Source organism: Oryzias latipes, chromosome 19, assembly GCF_053564925.1.
Source record: "Oryzias latipes strain Hd-rR chromosome 19, Olatipes_Hd-rR_3.1".
NCBI classification, from domain to species: domain Eukaryota; kingdom Metazoa; phylum Chordata; class Actinopteri; order Beloniformes; family Adrianichthyidae; genus Oryzias; species Oryzias latipes.
Window position 1 is genome coordinate 22,792,982 of NC_136255.1, and position 27,169 is coordinate 22,820,150.

The 27,169-nt window shown below is 55.9% G+C and overlaps 2 protein-coding genes across 8 annotated transcripts; both read left to right on the forward strand.

Annotated features, from left to right (window-relative positions):
• Positions 1 to 3,457: 3,457 nt before the first annotated feature.
• LOC144987815 (uncharacterized) lies at positions 3,458 to 12,232 on the forward strand. Of its 7 annotated transcripts, none has more exons than XM_078937276.1 (3): positions 3,458 to 9,960; positions 10,056 to 10,687; positions 10,763 to 12,232. In XM_078937276.1, the coding sequence occupies exon 1, from the start codon at positions 3,592 to 3,594 to the stop codon at positions 6,883 to 6,885; it is 3,294 nt and encodes a 1,097-aa protein (XP_078793402.1). In that variant the 5' UTR covers positions 3,458 to 3,591; the 3' UTR covers positions 6,886 to 9,960; positions 10,056 to 10,687; positions 10,763 to 12,232. The 7 variants fall into 7 exon arrangements, with proteins under 7 accessions (XP_078793402.1, XP_078793401.1, XP_078793406.1 ...); XM_078937275.1 differs by having other exon boundaries at positions 10,056 to 10,143; positions 10,232 to 12,232; XM_078937280.1 differs by having other exon boundaries at positions 3,458 to 9,718; positions 9,821 to 9,960; positions 10,056 to 12,232.
• On the forward strand, positions 11,988 to 13,574 carry LOC144987747 (uncharacterized). Its single transcript, XM_078937067.1, has 4 exons — positions 11,988 to 12,054; positions 12,519 to 12,890; positions 12,980 to 13,249; positions 13,346 to 13,574. Exons 1-4 carry the CDS (start codon positions 11,988 to 11,990, stop codon positions 13,465 to 13,467), a joined length of 831 nt encoding a protein of 276 aa, XP_078793193.1. The 3' UTR covers positions 13,468 to 13,574.
• Positions 13,575 to 27,169: the final 13,595 nt, after the last annotated feature.

The following is a 27,169-nucleotide window of genomic DNA, read 5'->3' on the forward strand; positions in this document are numbered from 1 at the left end:
TTTCTGAGACGTGGCGAACTTTGAATCCCGGAGCCCTCTCGCGATGCAGCGGAGCGGCTCTGAGACTGCCTGACGGCACTCGCCGACAAAGGTGTGGCGGCAGAACCCGTAGCAACCCGAGCCGCTCGGGTCCTTCACGCACACGATGGGTTCGTAGTGGCCCAACTGGTTCTGCACGTATATCCCGGGCAGCTCGTTCGACCGAGGCCTGCCGTCCGGACTGTAGACTACCCACCCTCCGTGGTTGTGCGTGTACACGTTCACGTCCCAGCCGTTGGCCAGCGCTGCGATTTCCACCTCGGTGGCCCAGACACCCCGATCCTTCGGCCTCCTTTCGAGAATGTAGTGCTCCACGCTCGAGTACTGCGAGCGCAGCAAATCTCTGTATTTTTCTTTATTCGAACTCATTTCCCTGACGCACCAGCTGATCTTGTAGTGGTAGTCGTCCCTGCCGCAGACCAAGTAGCTGACGGCCCTGAAGAAACAGTTGCCGTCTCCCATCACCGGCACCGTCGCGCAGGGCCGTCCCAGAGGCACGGGTGAGAAATTCGGCCCGCGGCACAGAGCTCTCGGCTTCTCAGGAGCTGCCACAACGTACGCAGCCAGGTCGAGCAGCGTCGCTCCCCTCACCGGATCGAAGGTCATTTTGTTCCCCGGGGCAGATTCGATGTACATGACATCCGAGTCCGAGTCGCTCCCAGCGCTCCCTCCAGATACCGGGGTGATGTCCATTCTAATGAAGAGAGTGTTTCGGTCTGGAAACTCGAGAGAAGCAAATGAGGAAAACGAAACAAAAAACAAAACAAAACAAAAAGAATACTACTTAGAAACTTTCCAAGCGACAGAGATACAAGGTACAACAGAGACAGTGCAACAGGTTTGCTCTCATCTGCAGAGCCTGTCAAGTGCCTGCCCCTGAAAGGGTGTGGGTGGGGGAAGAGGTTTCTTAGGAAAGGTGTGCCTGTTAAATATTTAAGCGGAGGGGCTGGCTTCTCTCCTCCTATCGTCTTGCAAACAGCCAGGAATTCAGAGACATGCAGTGTTAGGAATAATTAGAAACGGAATAGTTAGAAACTCAATCTTTACTTTTATTACATTCACTTTTACCTTTTACTACACAAATGGTTTAAACTTGATTCAGTATTATCATCTCAAAATTATATTACATCCTAAGACAGCACAGCAGAGATATTGTTGTCACAGTTTCTCCTCATCCTCCCTTTTTCACTTTTTGTGTGTCCTGGTGTTTGTGCTCTGACAAATGTCTATGAGAACATCAGAGAGATCTGGCACTTGAAGCTTTATGACCTTCGAGTGTCTAGCCTGCAACAGCATGTGGGTGGGTTTTTCACACCATAGACCCTCGGACCATCTTCTGAATAAGTAAATGCTAGGTATATAAACCGAACCTTTTTATGAGTGTCTTTGTTCAGACTTTGAGATCATGTTCCTCTGTCTGTAACCCTGCGTACAAATCTGTGCTGTTTTGTGCGGGGTAAATCTTCACTGTAGCTATGTATTGTCTCTGAGTCTTATTCATTCATTTCTGTGTGCAGGAAACTGAAGGGAACGAACCAACCAAACGTTTTTATTAAAACAGTCCTTTCTAGAAAATCCAATTTTCTCACAGGCAGCATGGACGTCGACTCGGATGAGGAAGTCAACGCAGGACGGCGGTTTGTCCCAAGACGCCGGACCATCGGGACCAATACTGGGACCTCGCCCGAAGGGCCGCAGGCCAGCGTGGAGGATTCCGAGTCAGATTCTGACAACGATCGGGCCATGATGGCTTACTTGAAAAAACGGATCAAAGAGTCCCGTCAGTCCGGGAGCGACAGCAGCGAGCTGGAGTCTGGCGGAGAAAGCGTGGAGTCCTACGACGACAAAGAAATTTTCCCGGCCCACCTTTGGGGTTTCGGGGACCATGAAATCGACTGCGAATGCTGCAACTGCGTCTTCTGGCGTGCAAAGTACCGTCGCAATTACTACCAGAGTAAGCACGGTAGGATCTATTACGATCGCACCACGCAGACTGGAGCAACGGAATCCACGAGCGCGCCAGCTCAACCCGAGAAATCTGAGCCGGCACGCGTGGATCGCGGCACGAGGCCCATAACCTCAAGATTCACCAGCAAGAAGATGCGACTCGCCCAAGCCAAGTCACATTTCAGGCACACGGGAGACATATACGTCGACAGCACGTCTGACGAGGATGAGCCCAGAAAACCCTAGTTTTACAGTCACGGGCTGTGCACTCGTTTTACCAAACGATGTGAACCTGGTTTTGTTTGAATTGAATTCTACGTTCCTGTGTTCCATTACAAAATAAAGACCCCTTGACTGGGGTGTTGCTCCTTGACTGATTTTTGTTTGTTTTGGTTTTTCTGTCTCGACCCTATCTTTAACTCGATTGAATACTGAGGAGCAAGTTACACACACACACATGCACAAAAGACAAGCACACAAAAACACACACAACATAAAGGTGTGCACTGTTGGACAAGCATGAAGGCTTTTGGTCAGAGAGGTAAAGTATGTCCCTAGACCTTGAGAAAGCTCATGTGCCCCTTCCACCGTATTTTCTGTGTGCAGAAGAGATCTGCTCAAACAGACGTTGCATCCTACCTGCCATAACGGCCAGGCAGCGCGGAAAGTGTAAGAAGTAGAGACGAACGAGGAGAGTGCACAGAAATTTTATTTTATTTCATTTTTTCCATACATAACAGACAGCAGAGGGCAATAAATCTACAAATCCGGTCGCCACTTCAACATTCCCGCCCGCTGTCGACTGTCGAGTCACGATCGCTGTCTTCGCGGTAGCCCCTGCCGCCTTGTTTCACCTCCCTTCCCTGACCGTGCCTTGTCGAGGAGAACTCCTTCGCACTCGAGCGACATCCATTGCGAACAGGCACTCTCCCTCGCTCTGTTCTGTCAAACCTCGATTCGTCCGCTTCACGCCATCCGCTTTCCACAGCTTCGCTCGGGTCAACCCTTTCGGCGTGACGACCGGGCCCTCTCGTCTGCGCCCGGAGCTTGCCCGCTCGAGAAAGCTGCGCAAAGTCAGATTCCTCCGGAGGAGCTGACGGGGCGGGCGACTGGAACGGAGGCAACCAAGCGTGGGGGATGTCTCTCAGGGGTTCGACCGCTCCGGCGCCAGCACCCCACGCTCGAAACCTGTTGTAAATGAAGCCCCCTCGATCGGACGATGCGAAGCTCACGCTGTAGCGAAACAGCAGGTACACGTAGTACCTGGACAACTTGCGATGGTCCACGGCGATGCATTTCGGGACCTTGGCGCCGGCGTGCCCGGCGCTCTCGCACTCCATCCGATGGAGCGAGATCAGGTCGTCCTGACACACGTGCAGCGCGTCAGACCTCGTCCACATGTCCCTCAGAAGCTCGAGGCTCTTTTGAAGCGTGGGTCTGTGCTTGCTGACCACTTCGTTCTGCAGGAGGCCAGTGGCGGGCGCCCCTGCCACTATCAGGCACTCGAAAAGGGCTACCGAGGCGTGGGGAGAAAACGCGATTTTCTGTCTCATTTCTGAGTTCATTTTATAAACTGACCGAGAGCCCCCTTCGGGCGCGCAAAGCATGGAGGACGGCGGACGGTGCACTCGGAGGCTTCTCGGACTGCTGGGAGAGCACCGCTTGTATCATGTTAAGACTCTTTGTTGCAGCGACGCTCCTGGAGCGCTGGAGTGGCTGGGAGCTAAAAGCGTCGATCTGTGCGAACCTCGCCGGGGAAGAGAAAACCTAGTCGCCTGGCTCACGAGACTGTGCGGGCTATGCGGCGTGGACACGGACAAGGTAGAGATATGCAGCGTGGACGCGAAACCTCGCGTCCGAGAGACCACGGAGCGTTTGGTGGTGTGCGTAGAGAGGACCTGGTTCCTGGGTCGCGACGGTTCTCTGGTCCTGTTTTCGACTGTAGGGCGAAACGCCCCATCTCAGAAAAACGACGAGGTGAGGTCCTTGTGCGCGGCCGCAAACGCGATCTTGGGCGCGGGAGGCTTCGAGTATGTCGCTCGCCGCGTTGCCCGGGGCTGCGAGTGCTCAATAAGACCCAAGGAGCAGGGGAGCGCTCCCGTGCTGAGGAGCCTGAGACCAGAGAGGTACGACACCGTGCCTCCAACGACGCCGATTGTGACAGCTGACAGTTTCGGACGGCGTAGCGAGCCAGAGGCGCCCACCCGCTCGTCTGAAAAATGGACGTTACGCGCCGTCCCGGAGACGGCGTCCGCGACGGCGTCCGCGACGGCGGTCGACCTCGAGTCCCTGCTGCGCGACGGGAAGTCCGTGCTGGGCCGCGGCGGGTTCGGCGTCACGGTGCGCATCGAGGAGGGGCTGGTTGCCAAGGTCAACCTCTTCCCCGAAATGCTGAACTGGAGCCTGCCCGTGGTGGAGGACGAGTTCAAGCGCTATGCGCACGTCGCGACCCAGATGGAGGAGGTCCTGATCGGAGCCTCCATCAAGCACCCGAACGTGCTGCGGACATTCGGGGGCTTGTGGTGCGAGGCCCCCGGGTACCCTTTGGGTGGCAGGGTCGTATCCCTGATGGAGGAGGCAGCGTGCTCCCTGCACGAGTTTTCGGCGCACATGGGGACCGAGACGAGGTACGTGCCCCTGGTCGAACTGGACGTTCTGCGCGCCCTGGACCACCTGCGGTCGAGAGCCATCCAGCACAGGGACATTACGCACAGAAACGTCCTGGTGTGTCGCGCCGAAAGCAGGAGGCCCCTGCCACTGGTGTTCAAGATCAGCGACTTTGGCACCGCGTGCAACTTCTCCACTCCCGATCAGCCCAGGGGCACCCGTGCGAACAGAGCTCCCGAGGTGCTGTGGTGCCTGGAGTCCGACACTCAGGCGGACGTGTTCAGCTGGTACTGCATGATCTGGGAGCTGTACAGCGGCGCGCCCCTGATCGGCCACAGGGCGTCCGGTCAGCGGGAAGGTTTTTGCAGCAGGACCTACGCGAGGAATTTGTCCGAGCTGCTAGGCACGTACGAGCCTACCTCGGAAGCCGCCTTCGATTCGTATTACATGAAGAGCTTGGACGCCAAGGAGCTGCGGCGGCAATTCCGCTCGAGGCCGCGGACTAGAGACGTCGCGAAGAAGCTGGAAGCCGCGGCCACGAGGGCGTCCGGTCGAACGGGCCCAGATCCGGAGTTCGTCGCCATCGGGGCGGCGTGCATCACGTTGTTCCCCCAGGAAAGGTGGTCGGCGTCTGAGCTGCTCGAACTCCCGAGGTATCGGGACCTGGGCGCGGATGCTGTCTCGGTTCCGGCGAGGGAGATCCCGACGAACATCGGAGCCGGCTGCTACAGAGCCTGTGACGCGGTGGCTTGCGAGGACTGCGAACCCCCCGCTTTCCGGGTGCCAGACACCTCTTCTCTCGCTACCACATTCCGATCCGAGAGCAAGATCTTCTACGGGGTCGACGTGATAAGACTGGCTCCGGGTTACATACAGCCTTACGTGTGGTACTCGAGAAAGGCCAGCGCTTCATCCCAGGTCGCCAAGGAAGACTCGGGCCGTGTCGGGCGGTCTCCGGAGAGACTCACCTTCGCGCGGATGCGGATCGGGTCTCCAGAGCCAGACCCCTGCTCCGCTTCGGCCAGCTCGCCCGCGGGAGGTCCCCGGGTCATCGTGAAAGGCAAAAGCGGATGCTGCGAGGGAGAGGTCGACACAAAGATGGCCATCCTCACCCAGGCATCTCCGGAGGACGCCGAGAGGTTCATAGAGCACGTCGTCGAGCTCTCGATTGCTGTCACGGAGCAGCGACCGGACTTGTTCGCGGGCCCGATCCGAGGCCTGTGCAGGAGCTCGGAGAGCTGCGACGGCGTTGTGGTGTTCCAGTACGCTCCCATGTTCGCTGACTGCAAGAAAGCATCCGAGTGGACTCTCGAGAACGCGCCTTTCTCAGCTGACGCCTTCGCCGCTCAGGTGCTCCTGACACTTCACCAGGCCTTGGAGGCAGAGAAGCTCCCCACGCGCGCGTTAAATCTGGACGACTTGCTGATCTGCCGAGGCTGCGCGCTGATCGACCCGGTGGCTTACCTCGCCAAGCACTTTGGTCGCGGTGGTCCTTTTTTCGGGGCGCGAAACGAGGGCCTGCTCACGCTCTGTATCGAGGTTTTGGGCAGATGCGGCTTTCGCGAGGCGGATTCGATAAGCCTCCTCTCCTCAAGGGACCCCGTCGGGATCCTCAGCGGGGCCCTGGGGATCCTGAGTGAGAGAGCGGGCCGGGGGAGAGCCGTTGTACCCAGCAGGCTCACCCTGGACAGCGCCTACTTCGCGTTCGAGGAGTACACGGCCGAGAGGTCCACGTGGCGGGCCGAGCCGAGCCTCACGGGGACGAAATACGAGTCGGGCCGCGGGCTCGGCCTGCTGGTGTTCGGCAACCCTCCGCCGCGAAGGGGAAAACAGACGTTGCCGGGGCCTCCATCTGATTCCAAGTCGCTTTCTTCCCTGATACGAAACCTGACGCTGAGACTGAAGGTCAGAGTGTTCGAGAGCCACAAGGTCGAAGTGGTCGCGTTCAACTGCACGAGAGCCCCGCTAACCGTGGACCTGAGCAGGGCCGGGCTGCGCGACGTCGCGGGGGTCGACCTACTGAGCCCCGACAGAGTGCAGCTGTCCCGAGACGGCAGGTGCTACACTCACGACGCAGACCCTCGGGTCGCCTTGGGTCTATTGAAATGGGCCCCCGTCGTAATGATCTCCAAACACGCAGCACGGAGCCCCGTGCCCGAACTCACCAAAGTGTATTACAGGATCGTCATCGCGCTTGTACGCCTGTGCGGTAACGGCGCCTCCGAGAGCTCGCTGGTCGACCTCTTTGCCAGACTTTCGCCCCTCATCGTCTCCACTCACCTGCGGTGCTAGTGAGGAGCCCTTCGATCGGAGGCCCCCGCCAAGGTGCAGCGTACATGCTCATGTATGTGTGTCGATGAATGTCCCAGAGACACGGCTACGCTACACTGAGATCTGCTTCGGCTGGCTTTGTTTCTGTACTTTTACTTGACTTTTTCACGTTTGTTTGATTGTTTTCAGGTGTCCTTCGAGGGACCTACACATTGTTTTTTTTGTTGTATCGTTGAGTGAAAATAAAATGTATTGTGTTCAGGTGTCTGGTTCTCCTTTATTTTCAGAGGTGAGATAAACTGTGCGCTCGCTCCACCGGGGTACGGGGTACGGTAGTGTAACCGTCCGTTGGCTCCAGTGGTACTAGGGCCCGCCAGTTCTTATTAAAATCTCGCGTTCCCTTTCGGACTGCTGACAGATACTTTCGTGTATCCCGTCAGAATAAACCATGAGAGGTCTCCCATTCAGACCGTGGCTACTTCTGACTCTCACATGGACCTTGAGCGCAGCGGGTGAGTCCTCTGTAGGCTTGCTGATACTGTTCCTAGCACGAGTACGATCGATGAGCCTGTGTTTTGAGAGGCTCGATTCGATGAGTCTGTGTAGTCAGGTTACAAAGTCGAAGAGGGGCTCGGGAGGGTTGCCGGCTAAATGTTTTTTCTGCTTTCTTTCTTGTGTCGCTGTCACGTTGTTACAGACACCAACATCACCTGTCTCATCATGGAAACCTGCATCTTACCCTGCAGTTTTCAGAGAGGAGACAATCCGATAGTGCACTGGATTAAGGATAACGAGGGCACCCCCTTTCTTTCATATTACAACGCGAACCCTCAGTTCAGGAATGTCAAGGGCAGAGGTTTCTTGTTCTCGGATCAGGTCTCTAAAGGTAATGCCTCACTACGGTTGTCCTGGGTGCAGCTTCACGATCAGGGAAGATACACCTGCTACGTTACAACCCGTAAGAATGAGCGATACACTTATGTCAACGTCAACGTGCAAGGTAAGAGCGGTGAGTGACTTAGGTGACCGTTTAGCGAAAATGCGGCTCTAAATTCTAGTTTGTCTCGCAGCGGCTCCGGTCCTCGACAGTTCGGAGGGGGTCAGCCGGGAACGCGAACCGGTTCGGTCGACGGAGCCCACTACGGCCAGCAGGACTTTGAACGCCGCGACCACCCCCCGGTGGTCCACGCAGCCGTTTCACAACAAGGGCGGCTACCACGGTCCAACAACAGAGAACGTCGGCGCGGACCGTGACCGCACAGCGGCGACTCGCGAACGAGACGATGGGGCGACGAAAGAGGCTGAAGGTGAGAGGGGCCGACGGTCACTGTCGAGAGGGAACGCTTGGCCCGCCAAGCAAACAGGTTGCGCTGAGCTCAGGATTCGTTTCTCGCAGCGGCTCAGGTCCTCGATGTCCGCATGGAGGAGGTGGACGACACTGTCGTCTGCTGCTCGAAAGGGATCTACCCGAAACCCGAGCTAACCTGGTCCACCGAGCCTCCGTCCGGTCGGGCTCTGAACGCCACGACCGCCGTCTGGCGGACCTCGCTGCTGCTCTACGACATCCGCAGCTCCCTGTTACTGTCGCACGAGGACGCTGTCATGGTTTACAGCTGCGTCGTAACCTCTGGCAAGCACAGCAAGAAAGCAACTTTGATGGTGGAAGGTGTGCGAAGCAAGTGGTTCATTTGTTTAGTTTCTTTTTTTTTTGCACCTACTGTTGGACTTCAGATTATGCACGAACGGCAGAGGCGTCACTATCCTCAATCTGTTCTCGCTTTCACGGCTTATTTCTTTTCGTTTTCCTCAGGCAGACTCCAAAAGCTTCTGACGATCTATGTCCTGATCCCCGTCGGTGTCGCGGCTCTCGCAATTTGCCTGGCTCTCGGGATATGGAGCATGCTAGGGAGAACCAGGAGATGCGCTCCTGCCTGACCGTGGGACTCTCGGCGACGGACCTTTCCAATCTGCCTGCTCATGCATTGTTCCAACCTCACAGGCTTACTTTTGCTACGTGAACCCTTGTGTGTGTTCGTTTGATTGCCGTAACAATAAAGACCCTAGAGTCCACCTCTGAAAGATGTCTGTATTTTGTTTTTCTTTTTGCTTTTTCAGTAATGAGAAAGTGTGGTTACGAAAAAATAAAAAGGATGGGGCATGCTCCATGAGCCTTCGAGCGCTTTGCGGCAACCCAGGGTGGCCGTCCTACGCTTAACGGGGTTTCACCACGAGGTCGGTAGGGTCCTCCGAGCCCATCGCTTCACACTGCGCAAAAAACAAAAGAAAGGAAACCCAGGGTAAACGTCTGACTAGATTTTACTTTGTATATCATCTCACGCGATTACGTGTGAAAGTGGATAGAAGACAGACAAAGATGGCAGAGAGGTTCAGCCATTGAATCGAGCGGCCTTCACTGTATGAGCGTGCCATTTCGATTCTCGCCTTACGAGTTCTCTGGAATATGTAGCTCGAGAAACTCGGATGCGCCCCGAACTCCCACTTTCCTGACCTGCCTTCGGGGAATTCCCCATCTAGCGTCGGAACGGATTTGGGCGGGTCGAACGAAGCCCTTATAACTCCGCCGTGAATGCAGTGTTTGACTGAATCACCACCATCTGCTACGGTTTTACCAGGCTCCCCGAGCTCCCATTAAACTTCAGCGCCCCCTCGGACGAAAGCGAAGCGGACAGCGAGCGACGACGGTCGAAAGGTCCTTCTGTGTCTCCCACCGCCGACTCCCTCGACCCCAACCGTACTCTATCTGGCCTCAGTCATCAGAGCGGATAAACCATGAGAGGGTTCCTATTGGGACCGTGGATCCTTCTGACTCTCGCGTGGACACTGAGAGCTGAGGGTGAGTGAACTCGTTGTGTTGTGGAAGGCAGATGGTGAAACTTTGATGAATCTTTGTGAAAATGTGTGGGGTTTTGTTTTTCTTGTTTTTTTTTTTCTTAAGCCGCTGTCATGTAGTTACAGACACCGACGTTACCTGCCTCGTCATGGAAACCTGCATCTTACCCTGCAGTGTTCCGAGGGAGGGCTCCATAACAGTGCGCTGGTTTAAGGATCCAGAGATAGTTCCCTTCCTCACATATGGTATAACAAACCCTGACAGGGGGAATGTCAACAACAGAACCTCCTTGTTTGAGGATCAGATCTTTGAAGGAAATGCTTCAATACTGTTGTCAAAGGTGCAGCTTCAAGACCAGGGATCATACCGTTGTGTCGTTGTCAGCTCGAGAAATGGGCATACCAGAAACGTCAAAGTAATGGTGCAAGGTAAGAGTCGCAAGTGTTGTGATTAAGTCAACCCCTGTGACCGTTAAGCGAAGACGCGGCCCTAAGTCCGAGTTTTGTCTCGCGGCAGCTCCTGTCACCGACGGTCACGCCAAAGAGGGGTTCGACCGGGATCCGAGTCTGGCCCGCCCGACGCCTCCTCCTCCACCTGGCTGGTCGAACGGCGGCGGCGCAGCCGGGGAAGAGGGGTCCAGTGGTGCAGCCGGGAAAGAGGGGTCCGACCGGGATCCGAGTCTGGCCCGCCCGACGCCTCCTCCTCCACCTGGCTGGTCGAACGGCGGCGGCGCAGCCGGGGAAGAGGGGTCCAGTGGTGCAGCCGGGAAAGAGGGGTCCGGCCGGGATCCGAGTCTGGCCAGCCCGACGCCTCCTCCTCGGACACACACCATGACCACCCCCCAGCAGTCCACGCAGACTGTCCACGCAATCAGCGACTCCCGGGTTCGACCGACCGAGGTTGTCGACGTGGACCCCAACGAAACCCAGGCCACTGGCAAAGGAGACGATAAAGCGTCGAGGGAGGTGGAAGGTGAGAGAGGCTTTCCATTTTTTATTTATTTCAATGTTTTTTTTTTAAATTTGTTTCTTTTCTTTCTTCTTTTAGTTTCTGCAGCAGCTCCGGTCACCAAAGTCCGTCTGGAGCAGGTTGACGACACCGTCGTGTGCAGTTCGGAGGGCATCTACCCGGAACCCGAGCTGACTTGGTCCACCCAGCCTCCGTCGGGCAGGATTCTGAACGCCACTACCGCCGTACGGCGGACCTCACGGATGCTCTATGACATCCGCAGCACCGTGGAACTGTCTCCTGAGGACGCTGGCTTGGTTTACAGCTGCGCCGTAGCCTCTGGCAGAAACAGCAAGAAAGCGACAGTGAAAATTCAGTTTTGTGAGTGGTGCTCTTATTCATTTATTTATTTATTTATTTATTTATTTATTTATTTATTTATGTTTAACATTTGCATTTAATATCAGTTACGTGAGTGGTGCTCTTATTTATTTATTTATTTATATATTTTTAACAATTGAACTTATTATTTGCAAAAGCTGATGGACACCATCAACTCTCGGTTTAACGGAACATCTCCCTTGTTCTTCTCAGGCCGACTTCGAAATCTTCTGTTTGTCCTTATCCCCATCGGTCTCGCTGCTCTCGCGATTTGCGCGATCGTCTGGAGGATGCGACGAAAGATCAAAAGGGGATTGGCTCCTGCATCTACCAACCTCAATGACTTCCTTCTTACTTCATAAGACATAAACCCATGTGTGTGTTCATTTGATCACCGTTACAATAAAGACCATCGAGTCCACCTCTGAAAGATGTCTCTGTTTTGTTTTCGTTATTATCCTTTTCAGTGCTGAAAAAGTGTGGTTAGGACAAAAACTATATAAAGGACAAGAAAATGCTATGAGGCACTTTGCACAATGTGGCTACGCCTAGCAGGGCCCCAGAGATTCTGCTTGAGGTCACTCGGGTCCTCCGAGCGCGAACCTGACGCGCCGATCGCTTCAGACGGTGCAGACAAGGAAAAGAGACACAGGGCAAACGTCTGACATGATTTTATTTTGTATCTCATCACACGTGATCACACTGAGATGCTGCATCGGGCACTACAGCCGTCGAAGCGGAGCACAGGTCAGAGTCGTCAACCGAGGGAGTGTGGAAGCGTAAGCACAAGCTTTCGGTCTTCGTCCGCTTCGCCCCGTCGTCAGCACGCCCACGATGCGAGTAGACGCTCACAAGCCCGACGTCTCGGTTTCCACTCGATGAGGAGGCCTCCCCCGAGCGAGGCACTTCAACGTGGTCGGCCAGCTCTTCCAAATAGGTCATCATGCGAGAGCTCTGTGCGCCGTGCGAGCGGAGAGTCTTCGAGGGCCCTGGTCGCCGGGACTCCATAGGCCCTGCCTGAAGGGAGATAGAAGACAGAGGAGTGCAACGGAAAGGTTAAAGGGGTTGAGTCTTCTTCGTCTGCCTCCAACGGTGTGAGCTTGTCGCCCCTCTGCCATTTATAAAAGACACCGGGTAACCCGACTTTGCGACCTGCCTTCGGGGAATTCTGCGTGACGTGTCGGAACGGTCTTCGGGTGTGATCGAGTGGTGCAAAGTGGAATAGTGTTTGCCTCAATCAACGAACGTCTGCTGCTGCTTCACCGGGCTCTGCGAGCGTCCCTTCGGACGAAAGTGAAGCAGACGGCGAGCGACAACGGTCGAAAGGTCCTTTTGCGTCTCCCGCAGCAGACTCCGCGACCCCAACCCTACTCGATCGGGCCTCGGCCATCTGAGCAGCTAAACCATGACAGGGCTCCCATTCTTACCGTGGCTACTTCTGACTGTCGCGCAGACCCAGAGCGTGGCGGGTGAGTGCTCTGTAAGCTTGCTGACATTGTTCCGAGTACGAGCGCGATCGTCATAACCCAAACAGTCAGCGCAACGCGGCTAGAGCAAAGCGAAAACAGGGGATGGCGAATTCCACACTACGGGTTGAGATGCAGTATCGTGACGTTGACTAAAAGTTCTTTTTGTTTTTGTTCACCGCTCACACAAAAAGTCAGCGAGGAGGTGGTGTACTACGACATCTATTACGACCCAGACTACGCCTTCAATTACAGTTATGAGGGGATCAATCCGGAACCCGATCTGACCCGGCCAACGGAGCGTCCTCCATCCAGGTGGACATTGGACGACACCCAGGCCACTCACGAAAGAGACAATGATGCGACGAGGGATGCTGAAGGTGAGAGGGGCCGGCGGTCCCTTTCGAGGGGGCCGCTTGGGCCTCGAAGAAAACAGGTTGAGCTGAGCTCTGTCTGCGTTTCAAAGCAGCTCCGGTCACCGAAGTCCACCTGGAGCAGGTGGGCGACACCGCCGTGTGCAGTTCGGTGGGGATCTACCCGGAACCCGAGCTGACCTGGTCCACCGAGCCTCCGTCGGGCAGGACTCTGAGCGCCACGACCGCCGTCTGGCGGACCTCGCAGCTGCTCTACGACATCCGCAGCTCCTTGTTACTGTCGCCCGAGGACGCAGGCTTGGTTTACGTCTGCACCGTAGTCTCTGGCAAAGGCAGCAAGAAAGCGACCGTGAAAGTTAAGCGAGGCGAGTGGTGTTTTTTTTTTTAAAAAAAAAACAACAATATTTTAATTTGGTTTTTGGACCCATTTGTTGACTGTTTCTATCCCCGCTCTCTTTCAGTCTTCTCAGGAGGACTGTTTGTCATGATATCCATCGGTGTCGCGGCTCTGACTGTTTGCACGGCTCTCTGGATCTGGAGAACGCGAGGTGGAAACAGGAGACAAGCTCCAGCCTGGGCGTAGGCTTATTCGCGATGTGTCTTTCTGCCAGTGCGCCATAGGGCGATGCAAACCCATGACTGTGTTCATTTGATCATTGTGACAATAAAGACCCTCGTGTAGACTCTGAATGATGTCTGTATTTTGTTTGCTTCATTTTTTTTTAATTTTCATTTTCTGTGCTAAGAAGAGTTAGATCAGAAAAGGTTATGTTTAGAAAAAATAAATGTAAAAGCGGAGAGGTACACTCTGGTAGCCCTCGAGGCGCTTTCCGCGTTGCTGCAACGCAGTGTGACGTTCTACGCTTATCGGAGCTGCAGAGTTTTACCGTGAGACCGCACAAGAAAAAAAAGAAAGAACACTCAAAGCAAAGCGTCTTACTTTGATTTTTATTTCATCACACATAATTACACAGATCCCACGGATGTAGAAGCGGTGCACCAGACAGTCTGCGGTCGCATCGAACTAATGTCCCAAACGAGAGCCCTAGTTTTGTCCACCGTGACTCCAATGCGTTCTGTCCGAAGGTTGGCTGAAGACAGGAGTGCAACGGAGAGGTCGAAGAGGTCGAGTCGGGTTCGTCTTCTTCGTCCGCCCCCACCGCTCGAGCTAGCCACTCCTCGACCTTTTCTACATCCACACCGTGTACGCGGCGCTTCCCTCTCCATCGCTTTCGTCTTGCGAGAGCCGCCGCTTAGACGCCTTGCGCTCGTCCTTGCCATCGGTGCAGAGGCGACCGGGTCCCTCTTCGAACCCTCCTGCGAGCAAATCGGCTCCAGGCTCTCTGTTCTCTGCGGGTTCTGGGTCCTCTGTGAGCTGCGGGTGCTCGGCGTGAGACCCCGCGCGCTCCGCGCTCCTCTTTCTCTGCGGGTCGCTCGCTTCCGAGCTGCCTGGCGAACAGCTCAGTTTAACCGGCGTGATCGGCTTTGGTTTTGCCGGCGACGTCACAATTCGACCGTCGGTCTCTCGCCTTTCGCCGCGAGACCTGACGGTTTGGCACCGCCTGCCCAGGTCCGTCGACTTCAGAGAGCTCCTGGCCTCGCGCTCCCTGCGTGAACTGAGGCCTGCGGTCGATTTGTCCGAAAGGTCGGCTCCTTCGGATTCCCAACCGCTGCCTTCAGACGCGGACCCTCGACTCTCCGAACTGGAGGAGCGCGAACGAGCGATCCGAGCGCCGGACCTTTTCGAACCTCGACCGTCGACCTCTCTGCCTTTATCGCCAGAGAAACGCAGCGGTTTCCCGGAGGCTGATTTTTGCAGCCCTCCCTCTGGGCGTCTTACGTCTTTGCGGCCGCTGGAGTAAGTCTTGGAGTGGTCTTCGGTGTCTTTGCGTTGTCGCCGCGTGAGCGCGGTTTCGAGCCCCGGCCTCTTTTCCCGCTCGACCGAGGGTCTTGACTTCGACCCTCTGCCTTTCGGCCTCGCGGAGACTCGCATCGCCCATGGGCCTTCCGTCTCCGAGCTGTCCGAGCTGAGTGCGCGCTTGTAGCCCCGCCGGTCGCTTTTGGACGAGGGCGAGGACGGCTGCGACCCGCAATACGTACGGCCGACCCCGTCCTCGTTCCTCCTGGCCTTGGAGCCCGCTTCCTCGCCAGCTCTTTGTCTGTACGCGCTACTGGGCGAGGGCGAGGAAGGTCGCGACACGCAGTACGGACGGTCAACTCCGTCCTCGCGTCTCTTGGCCCTGGCGACGTTGTCCTCTCCCGCCTCGATGTCTTCTTCGCTGGACGACGATGCGTCGTCTATGAAACTGTCGCTGCGATCGTAGTCGTCTGAGCTTTTGTCGCAATCCGAAGAGCTCTCCGTGTCCCTGTCGCTCAAATACTCCGGCTCTTCCTCGCTTTCGGAGCTGAGAGGTTCCAGGCCGTTGTCTTCCTCGGCTTCGCTCAGTAAAAAACTGTTTCTCTGGCGGCGCCCGACCTTTCTCCTCTTGGTCGCCGGAGACCGCGAGGCTCGGACGCTCTCGGCCCAGGGGGACAACCGACGTCGAGCTCTGCCGACGGTCTGGCGGCAGCTCCTCTCGGGCTTCTTGACTGGCGGCGGCGGGGAGAGGTGCCTTCGGGGAACCCGCCTGGACGCCGCCTTGCGCTGGAGTGCCGCGAAGGACCGGGCCACCTTGTCGCTCCACCTCTGCGTGGATTGGGACTCCAAGCATTGGATCAACGCTCGGCTCAGGCGATCCTTGATGCCGCGCCTGCGGAGCTCGTTGACCGTGCCCTGGTTGTACGCCACCCATTCTCTCAAGAGTTCCCTGTTCGCCTCGCCGAGGAGAGCGCTGTCCAGGTTCAGGAGCTTGCACACGGCCTCTCTCTGGTACCCCAAGGAGTCGTGCAACCAAGGGTAGCTCAGGAGCAACACGGACAAGTTTTTCATCCATGTCGAAACCGGGACGGGCTCTGGGATGGGGTTGAAAAGCTCCGAGCGGTCGTTCGGGGGCTGTCTACATCCCTCGCCTGGCTCGACCGGCTCTCCGCAAGCGGGATTTCTGCCGCCCATGTCACCGTCAAAGCGGGCTGCGTTGATCCCCAGTTTCTTGAGCTTGCTGCAGTAAACTTTGAGCTTCAGGAACGCCACTTTGGCGGCCGCGTTCACCTCCTTGGCGTGGGCTTGCGCTTCCTTGTCTTCCTTGTTGCACTGGTCGCGTTTGCACATGGTGTACCAGTCTTTCTGGATCTTGTTCACTTCCCAGGGCTCTCTGTCCACCATTTCGGCGCAGGCTTTCGCTCGGCGGGCCGTCTCGGGATCGGCGTCTTTCCGGTTTTGGCTGTAGCAGCGCAACTGCCGAGCGAGCGAACCGCACTCCTTCCTGATCAGCTCCATGACCGAGGCAGCGAACCTATCCCGCTCGCTTTTTCTGAACGTAGCGTCCGAGGCGTACCTGCTAAGGAACTCGCAGTACCTCTGCAGCTTCCCAAGTGGACTGTGCAGCAGCTCGGCCACGGCGAATGCGCCGGGGATCTTGGCGTTCATGAACGTGATGGCGAGTTCAGCGATTTCGATCATCCTGGGGTCCGCCAACTTGCTCTCCACGTGTCTGGGTATGCGGTCGCACCACCCGTTCGGATCGACGCGCTTGGTGAACGCAGACAGCGCCCATTGGTTGATTTCTTGGAACGTGAGCTGCCCCGACAGATACGTCTCCCGGGCCATCTCCTGGAGCGTCTCGTTCCAGCAGCTCGCGAGCTCTCCGTTGCCTTTCACGCAGCTGCGTTTCAAGAGCCTGTAGAACCGGAGCGTGGTGGACACGTACAGCGTGGGCAAGTGTCTCTGCTCCGCTCTCACGGCCACCGTCGGCACCAGGTTGCTTCGCCTCCCATCTGACGCTTTCCCTCCTGACCTGAAGTACACCATGCGGGGTTCGCTGGCTTTGTACGTGAAACGACTCAGGTCGCATTTCACTGCGTCCTCCCCGAAACAGTCAACGCCGGCGTCCCCCTCGTTCTTCCTGTCGCTCGAGGACTCCCATGCGTGGCTAACCTCTGGCGCGCAGCACATCGGCTCCACATCTTCCAGGTGAGAGGCCAACGCAGCCTGGCTGCTCTGATCCCTGCCGGGGGACCCGGGTGTGTTCGATATCAGCAGTTGACAAGGCTGAATCTGCTGGAAGGACGGACAGAGCGCCTCCACGTGCGTGGGCATCTCCAGCGACATGTCCCAAAAGTCGAACGCGTGGCCCGCGACCTTCCTCAGCAGCTTCAGGCTGTCCAGGGTCGGGGCGAACAGGACCTCTTGCACGAAGTAAGACCCCTTGCTTTCGCCGTCGTTTCCGGGGATGTCTGTCATGTAGGTCCCGACCATGGACCTCGCGGGGTCGTAACGCAGCAGGTTCTCCTTCGTCGAGTGCTGCGTCACCACGGGCACCACCGTCCGATCCTTTCCCCTCAGCTCCTCGGCGGGGAGGTAGTACGCCGTGTAATTTCCGCACGTCAGCAACACTTGCTTGAGGCCGGCTCTGTCCGAAGTGACGATGGATCCGAAGTCGCTGCCTCCCAGAAGGTCCACCAGGTCCATAAGGGCGAGCAGGAGAGATCGAGAGGGACGCTGGGGTATCCTACCAGAGTCCGCTATGACCGCGTCTCTGATCATCTTGTTCAGAACCCTCGGCCTGTAACGCAGGTGCTCTTCGTTGCTCAGGCGCCGTTCCTTTTGGGTCATCATGCTTACCACTGCATCGAAAACGCCACGTGGGTGCGAGCACGTGAAGACCTCGTCGTGGTCCACAGTATCGAAGTACCACGGAGGGCTGCTGGAAACGACGAAGGTTTGATTTGTAGACGCGGCCGCCTCAGTCGCCGATACCGTAGCCATTTCGAAAGCAAGACCTGTTGAATGCGCGTACGGACAAAGTGGAAACAGCAGCAACAGCTCTCCTAATCCACTCTGGTGAATTCAGCCTAAGTCCTGCGAGATCCTTGCGCTCTCTCTAGCTCTTAGAGGGGAGGTTTGAAGGCCACTTATATCCTCCCAGTTGGGGTTTCCCACCTCCTCGATGCTTTGAACAGCCCAACCCTGATCCTTGCGCTCTCTCTAGCTCTTAGAGGGGAGGTTCGAAGGCCACTTACATCCTCCCAGTTGGGGTTTCCCACCTCCTCGATGCTTTGAACAGCCCAACCCTGAGGCTCGGAGGGATAGGGCGGAGAAATCTGCTCACCACCACTGCACACAGGCCCAACCCTTAGGCTAGGAGGGATAGGGTGGAGAAATCTGCTCACCACCACTGCACACACACTCGCAAGCAACTTGCACAGAGGCCAGTCATGAGAAAAACAATCCGACTGCTCTTTGCAGTGTCCGCCGGCCTTTCACAGTGTCCGACCGTCGCGCAGGGAGTCCGACCGCTGCTCAGAACATCCGACCGCCGCTCAGTGACTCTGACCGCCGTTCAGTGACTCCGACCGTCGCTCAGTGACTCCGACCGATAGTCAGAGTACGACCGCCGATCCCTGTGTACACTGAATTCGGGGAGTCCCAGTGACACGGAGCCTACAGAGAGAGCCTTTGTGCACGGACAGTGATGAAAATGAAATATCACAGTCACCTAGGTTGAATTCAAAGTCACCTAGGCTTGCTTGTAGCTTTGTTGTTTGTTTGGTTTTCTCCTCATACAGCTTTTTATTTACCCCCCTCTGTGCTCAAAGAGAAAATCGTCGGGCTTTGCGATTTGAGGAGCAGAGCTCAGCATGGATGAGGAAATTAGAATTTTGATCAAAGGTGTTCTGGGGCACTTCGTTGGACGACGCCAAGACTTTGAAGTCGAAAGGCCGCGTTGTCGGGAAGCTGTAAATGCTATGACGAGAGCTGTGTGTGAAGTGCTGGAGGTTCACAGACCGAAATACACAGGTGAGCAGCACAAACAGATCTGTTTTTTCAGAGTTATCTGTACGCTCAGCGTGATCTCTCCTTGTCCGGTGTCCCACTTTAGAGATGGTTTCAGATCTAGGTGATTCATTTCCCGATGCCGCGATGGTCAACGTCGCGAAAAGCCTTTTCGAGGACGGGATCATCAACTGGGGCCGTGTGGTCAGTCTGATATGTTTGGGGGCCGCGGTGTGCCAACATCAGGACAGGTTCAGTGGCAGCCCTGGCTCCCTCTTGGCTGACACAGTGTCAGAGGCGATCGCCTCGTACTTGCTCACAGAGCACAGAGGCTGGCTGGAAGAGATGTGTTGGGTGAGTGGCCTGTACTCTAGGGGGTTGAACTTCATGCTATCGCTGTTATGAAACAATTTGTCTTCATGTTTTGCTTTTTTTTTTTTCTGTTCCTCTTTCTGTTCTTTTTTTAACGCTTTCTTCATGACCAGGATGACTTCGCTGACTTTTTCCCTTCACCTGAAGCCACGAAGTGCCATGACCTTGTAGGACCGGCACTTGGACTCTTTGTTTTTGCGGTCGGAACTGCACTCTTGTGCACGCACCTTGGGATGTGACCCGGTGGTTGTTTTCTGACAGCCTCCGGGGGCTTTGCCCTCAGAGTGCTTTAAAGTCTGGAGGGCCAGTGTCAGACACTGAAACAACCGGTGTGGACGAGAGGACGCTTCTTAGACACGCACTTTAAGGCATTGGGAACGAGGAGACGTTCCTCAGGAGCCCGTTTGATCCTTTTCTTGTTTTTCTTTTGCTCCCGCATGGAGAAGTACTACAAAGACCCAGTGCGACCAGTGATCGGGCAAGGCACCTACGGAGTTGTCTACAGGGTGCGAGATGTGAGAAACGGCCAAGAATATGCCCTCAAATGTCACAAGCAGGCAGACGTTATAGAGGACGCGACTGTGAGAGAGTTGTCCTGCCTGACAGCGCTGAAAGGTCATCCCAACATAATACAGCTCCTGGACTGTTTCATGGACGAAGATCGGGTGGCGATGCTCATGCCTCACGTGCCCTTCGAGCTGACCAAAGCTATTCACCGCCAGCCACCGGCTCCGCTCAGCTTCGTGGCCAGCTTCTCGCTTCAGACGGCGAACGCCCTGGAGTACATGCACGGACTGAACATCTTACACAGGGACCTGGTTCCGAGTAACGTGCTTCTCGAGGAAGATCTGACGGTGAAGGTGGGCGACATGGGCCTAGCCAGACAGTACTCCCGACGCATGAGCCTTTGCGTGGTGACGGAGCCCTACAGGGCTCCGGAGTTGTTTGTCCGCGGGAACGCCGCGGAGTACACGTGCGCCGTAGACATGTGGAGTTTGGGAGCTATGATACTGGACGCAAAGGAAGGCGCCGTGGTGTTCGCTGCAACGCGTGGGTCCAGCACTCTGAGCAAAGTCATGGCACTGGCGGCCTCGGATCCCGACGGGGGAGCGGAGGAATCGACGCCCGCCAGGCAGGAACTGATACCCAACACTATGAAGTGTGAGCACACCAAACGCATCGCCTTCCGCCTAATCGCTCTCAGGCACGACAAGAGGCTTACGGCTCGCCAGCTGTTGGACGATGAGGAATGGAAGCGTTTGTCCCACATGACAGACGGAGAAAAGGCTGAGGTCTTGCAACAATGCGTCACGGGTGTCATGTAAAAATACACAGTTCAAGAGGCTTTGCAATGTCTGAGTTTATCATTTTTCAATAAAAAAAAATGAGCCAATGACCACAGACTCTATGTATCGTACAGGTGTAAATTTTGTTTATTATTTTGAATACGTTTGACCATAATAGCAGATGTATCATTCAGCACCACTGGCCCGCTCTGGGAGCACGCTTACACGTTTGTAGCGATGGAGATGAAAAGGGATGTAGCACTCAACGTGGAACACCACTTGGCGTAGTTTGTTTCGTAACTGCGCGAGGGCCCTCGGGTCTTTTGAGGGCTTCGGGCTCAACTCAGCTTCCGCTCTTCGTCTCAGAGCGCGGCGAAAACAACAGTGGCAGCCGCTGCGACGAGAGACAGGGCTAGAGGTTTGGCTCCATTTCTCTGACTAGGCCATCTATCCAGTTCCTCCTGAGCCTTTCTCACGGTTTCCTTCAACTTGCTGAGCACTGCAAACAGAAGACAGCGAACACTGGTTGGGAGAGAAGCGCTTTGCGATAGGCGGGTAGCTAAAATGCACACATACATACATACAGTCTGTCGTGTTGTGGAGTTTTCCGAAAGTCATCACGGGCTCCATTGGAACCAGGTCAGGCATGAGAATCTCAGGCCGACGAACGCCGTCCGAGTAAGAAGGCTCGTTGCTGTGATGTAAAACACAAGAGTCCACTGATGTCAACAGCACGAACACGAACAGGGTCAGATGCAGCATCGAAGTGGTAGTCATTGTGTCTTCAAGAGAAAAAAAAAACCCACAAAGAACAGTTTTCTTACTGCAGTGCGCAAACACAACTCACGCCTGAAGAGGTTGCCTCTGTCAGCTCTCCACTCTTGCCTTTTATACTTGCAGAAGAAAACACTCGCTGTGCAGATTCTAATCCCCCCTGCCCAAAAAAAAAAAAAAGTCCCTGGCCAAATCCCAACCACAAGCCCGACAGAGAGGCCGCGACCGGTCAGCTCGCGTAAACCCAGCACGCCCCTCGCTCACAGGCAGGAGAGATCACGTAACAGGGTGATTCAGGGGAGAGGAACGCAGAGCATGGCGTCAGAGTCTGCCTGCCTCGGTCGGCCTCTCATGGCGGAGGACGGATTCTCAGAGTGGAAATCGGTGTGAGAGAGCTGAGGTCGGAGCCAGCGTTTCTCAGTCCCTCCCCTACATCTCGGTTTGGTAGCGTAAGATGCCATCTGACTCAGTGATGTGTGGTCGGACTCCCTAAGGGTCGGTCGGACAGAGTCAATTGCGGTCAGACAGAGTGAATAGAAAAGGTCGGGCTGTCTGGACGCTGACCTGGCGAGGTGAAAAGCTGGCCCCATCTCTCGTCTACAGCTTTGGAACTAGGAAATTTTAGCGGCTGTGTTCTCTGTGTTCTATGACACAGCTCCTACGTAGAAAGGATTTAGTTGGGGATTTTTTATTCTTTTTTTTTTTCTTTCCTTCATATCCAACATCGACATCACAGCCCTTACCAACAAAATGGTTGGATTTATCTACAATTCCAATAAGCTGCTCCCCGCTCTGGCCCCATCAGAGCCCCGAGCCGCTCTGAACACCCAACAGCTCTCACAGAGCCGGACATCCTCTCGCTTCATCAACCATCACGGATCCCCCACGTCTGCCCTTACCAACAAAATGAGCAAATCGGGCTGCTACAGAGACGGCGGCATGCCGCAGCAGAAACCTGACTGTCTGAACATTTCCGCCAATTACAAGACTAAATTGTGCTGGTTCTTCGCGAAGAACGGCGTCTGCAAGTACGGAGGGAAATGTCGGTACGCCCATGGCTACGGAGACCTGCGGAGCCTGCAGCTCAAAATGAACCTTTGCCACCATTTCTATAAGGGGCGCCCATGCCTCCACGGCGGAAGTTGTGGATTTATTCACAATTCCCATCAGCTGCTCCCCGCTCAGCCCACATCAGAGCCCCGAGCCGCTCTGAACAAGGACGGCTACCGACAGATGGACGTTTCCCCACCCCAGCAGCTCTCACAGAGCCTGACATCCTCTGGCTTCTTCAACCATCGCGGACCCTCCACAGTCAATGCCGGGGCCATCACCTGCTGCATCCCCACCGTCCCCGCCGTCGTCTTCTCGAAAGTCCCAAATCCCTGTAACCCCTGCCCCGGCCTTATCCCCACCGTCCCCGCCGTCGTCTTCTCGAAAGTCCCAAATCCCTGTCACCCCTGCCTCGGCCTTATCCCCACCGTCCCCGCCGTCGTCTTCTCGACAGTCCCAAATCCCTGTAACCTCTGCCCCGGCCTTCTTCTGCTTCACTAGCAAAGAGGGGCTTTGTCCAAAATTTGTGACGCGCTGGCCTGAACGGTCTACCCGGTTTCTCTCGGGGCCCTGTGGTCATGCGCAACAAGGCTTATGGCATCGAGGTCTTTATTTGTTTTTTTTGTGGTGTTTGTTTAAAATAAAAAATAAAACAAGACAAGAACAACGTGTTTTTACTACATTGTATCTGAAAAGATTCAAAGTGTGTTATTCCGTGTTGTTTCGCTGACCCTGATATCGTTGAGCTTCTTAAGCAAATAAAAAGACTCAGACACATTCACTTTTTCTGCTCTTTATTCGTTTGCCGTGGACATTCACAGAGTTGTCTTGGCGTCGCAGTATTCTGTCTGAAAATCTTTGGTGCAGACTTATACGCACTTTCCAGCCGTGCTCACTTGCGTTTTACGCAACGTATCTCCTCCAAAGAAACAGGCTGTATTCTCGTGCCCCAGTGCTTGTCCCTGTCAGGGGGGACGTGCAGCAAAGTCCAGGTGGGTGTTTGTTCGGCAATGCCCTCCAAGAGTCTTCTTTCACAGCAGCGGATGACGCCGTGCATTCCGTTGGCAAGTATTGTCCCTTCGCCGGAGTAATTCGTGCAGAGCCACGCCACCCCCATGCGCCGCAAATCCGGGTCTCCGTTCTTCTCTGTTGCAATCGCGTACTCCACGAACAAGTGAGTCTTTCCCACGCGCCTCACCCGTACGGGCAACGCTGCGATGCCGGCCGCTATCAAAGCATTCGCTCCGCTCAGAGCATCAACGTCAGAGTCCCAACCGGCGAAATCTTCGTCTGGACAAGCGCAGCGGCCAAGGGGGTAGCGACCATCTTCCGTTCTACCACCCATTCCTTCGAGCTCCGCGTAAGTCGTCTCCTCGGATGAGGTTCTGACGATCAGCGTTCTGCGACCGTTGGTTTCACCCAACCGGAGCTTGTGCATTTTGAGGGTCTCCGTGAGTCTCCGTGATCTCAGAACGGTCAGGTTGCCTTTCTTCTTCTCGGCCCCTTGGGTCGTCCTCCCGTTGCCGCAGCCTCATTAGTATGTCAAAGGAAAAAGGCCCTGACGGGAGAGCTTTCCGTCTGATCAAAAAGTGAATTTCATGATCGCATCTGGAGCAAACTCGAAATGCAAGGGCACGCAATAAAGGCACAGAACCGCTTGACACAAGGACGTCGGTATGAAATCGATTTAAACACCACACAGACTACAGCATTTTATCTTTTATTTGACTTCAACCATCCAAAACATGTTCCAAAAATAAAAGGATACAGAAGCAGCACACAATGAACCTAATGGCAAACATAATGTCTCAGGGCGGCAGCCCCACATCCTTCTCTCCCAAACAAGCGTTCCCGAGCCCAGGCTCCTATGCTCTGAACTGGTCCCCTCATGTGACAGCGGCTCAATTTCCGATCAGGGTGATTTCCGAAACCTCCACCACCGGCGCCCTGCCGCTAGCGTTGCTCGCCTTATCTACGTGATCCCAATGCGGCGGATCTGAACAGTTGACCGCGGCGGGTTGTGCAGATTTGACCTTTGTCAGCTTCGCCAAATTGTACAAGTACGGCTCCTCTGGGTTTGCGCCTCCCTCACGCGTCGCTACCATGTAGCACCTCGTCTCGCGGGCCGGATCGGGGTCTTTACTCAGCACGATGGCGTACAGGTGCTCCGTGGACGCCCCGTGGATCTCGTATCCTTCGCAAGGCGACCAGATAGCGACCAGCTTGCAGCTGAGAAGTTGCGATAGCTGTAGGAACGCTTTCGAGCACCGTAGATCCACGGCGCTGCATTCCCTGGCGACATCATCTGTGGTCTGGAGCACCCCGCAAAGGGTCTTCGGAGCGCTTTTGCTCTCACCCAAGTGTATGAGCCTCACGTCTTGATGGGTGTAATGCCGCACAATGTTTGGCAGCGATACGGAGGCCGAGCTCTCCCCGAGTCGCACGCAGTGGACACGTAGGTGCTCCGATCTTTCTGACTTGGCCTCCGTTTTCAAAAAATCAGGGCGCTTGGAAGAAGCGCAGTTTGATCGGAACGCGTCTCCGCCTGACGAGGCGGCCCTGTGTACTTTCGTCGGCGTGGACGCACCGGTTTTCGAGCCTTCGTCCACCTCCGTCAATTCGCTTGTGGGGCTGGCCTGCCGGGAGCCCAGGTTCAGCTTTCGCTTGGCCACCCTTCTCCAGGTGTCGCTGCAGGACGCTTCTGTGTGCTCCATCGGAGTTTGCTCCGTACACAGAGATGACACGGTTGTCCTTATGTAATTTTCATAGTCCTGGAACAGCGAGCCTCCGGGGGATCCCATCGCTTCATCTTCGCTGCGGTCGAGTCCTTTTAGCCTTCTGACGCAGTCGTGCCGGAGCAGCCGTGACACTCTCTTCGCAGAGCACAGCGCGGCACACCGGATTCTTTCGATCAGCTCCGTCTCCACTGCGCTTTTCTCCACGCCTATCAGTTGGCACACAACGGCCACGATACCTTTCAGAATCTCCGTTTCGTACGTGAGCTTTTCCGTGAGGCACTTTTGTCCGGCTATCGTCTCATCGGCCCGTTTCAGACGTGTCAGGAGGGCCTTGGTCTGGCTCTGACTTTCGTCTGTCGCGGTTGCGTTCTCGGCGGCCAGCTCTCGACTCCGCTTCAGTTCGGCCTCCAGCTCGTTGACGCGTTTCGACCGGGACTCGTTTTCGGCCTCCGCTTGCTTCTCTCGGTCCTGCAGCTGGGCGATGAGCTTTGATGTGCGCTCCTCCTCCACCTTGCTTCGATCTAAGTGTTCTGCGGCCAGCTCTCGGCTCTGCTTCAGATGGGACTCCAGCTCAATTACGCGCTTTGACAGGGACTTCTTCTCGGCTTCGTTTCGCTTCATTTCGGCCTCCGATTTCTTCGAGAGCATCAAGGCTGTCTCCTTTTCGGCTTTCATTTCCTTCACTTCGTTCTGCAGCTTCTCCAGGACTCGCCCCTTCTCGCTTAAGTCCTTCTTCGATGAGGCTATGACATTTTCAGCGAAACTTAACTCTTGCCGCAGCTCAGCCAAGTCCAAGTTTGCTTTTCTAACTTTGGCTTCCATCTCCATGTGCTCTTTTGCGAGGTCTATTTTCATCTGCTGATGGGCTGATTTGTCCGTGGTGTACTTCAGGCTAACCTGCCCCAGTTGATCGCTCAGCTCAGCCAAGCGGGACTCGTATGTTTTCTGGTCGCGAGCCTCTCTTGACGCGACTTGGAGACGCTCCGCTAAACTCTGGACTTTGTCATGCAGGACCCAGCCAACACTTACCACACTTTTCCAACAGGCGCGAACGTGTGAGGGACTGAGGCGGCCCTGTGGCTCAGCTTGAGGCCAGTGAAATGTACCACAGCCCGGGGACGCGGACTCAAGTGATTCCAGGGCACGCATCAGGGCCCGCTGCCCACGTTCGTCCTCCGCTTCATTTCCCCCGGCGAGTATCTCGGACACGACTCCCAGGGTTTCGTCCGCGAGTGCCAGTCCCCCAGGTTCCCTCACGAATGTCCGGTCGCGGAACATATCCTGCACTGCTCCCGTCAACCTGTGAAGCGCCGCGTCGTAGCTGACGCAGAGTTCGGATGTCAGCTCGAATCCCAGCATCGCCTCCTGGCCCTCGGCGTAGGCCAGATTCTTGTGGAACCATTTGGCCCGGGCGTCGAATTGCCTATGGAACGCATGGGCTTCGTCAAGGGCTTCCTCCAAATAGCTGTTCCTCGTCGACGGGCGGTCTGCTGAGACGGCGGGATCGGTCCTCGATGTCGAGCAGGTCGCAGTAGAGCCCGAACGGACAAGTCCCGATATGATACCCAAGAACTCCGCAAGACAGTCCTTTCCAATAGTCTGACGAGAGAGAAGCCCCCCCGAGCTGCGCTCGCAGCTCGTCGGCCCTCCCGTTCGAGTAGTAGCTGCTCCACAACCTGAGGTAGGAGGGATCTTCTCCAACTGAGCGTCCGAGCACCTTCTCCCTGAGTTCGAGTCGAGCCCGTTTCTGCCAGATCCACCAGCCAGCGTCAGGCTCCTCCTCGGCCTCCGCGCGACGGTGAAGTTCTTTGGCTTCGCTTCTCGGCTCATCCCCCCTGCTGCCTTCCAGCCCGCCGCCGTGCCTCCCGCCTTCCCTCAGCTCTTCCGCACTGACTCCGAATGTCCTACGGTGATTCAGGCAGAGCCTCCCGCCTTGCGCCGGCACCGTTGCGCACAGGGTCGTGCAGATTTTTCCCAAGAGCAGGCCGTCGATCTGAGACACAGCCAGAGTCCTTAGGGCCGCTGGCTCGCAGGCCGAGGGGCAGACGCCGTTCGCGAAACCGCACCGTTGGCAGATTCGCCTCCAGGAAATCCCAGCGCTCCGCAGCTCTCGCGAGAGCAGGTCCAGTTCGCGAGACCAACGCGAAAGCGCTCCGCAGCACAGTGCGGTCAACACCACGGCCCAGTACGGCG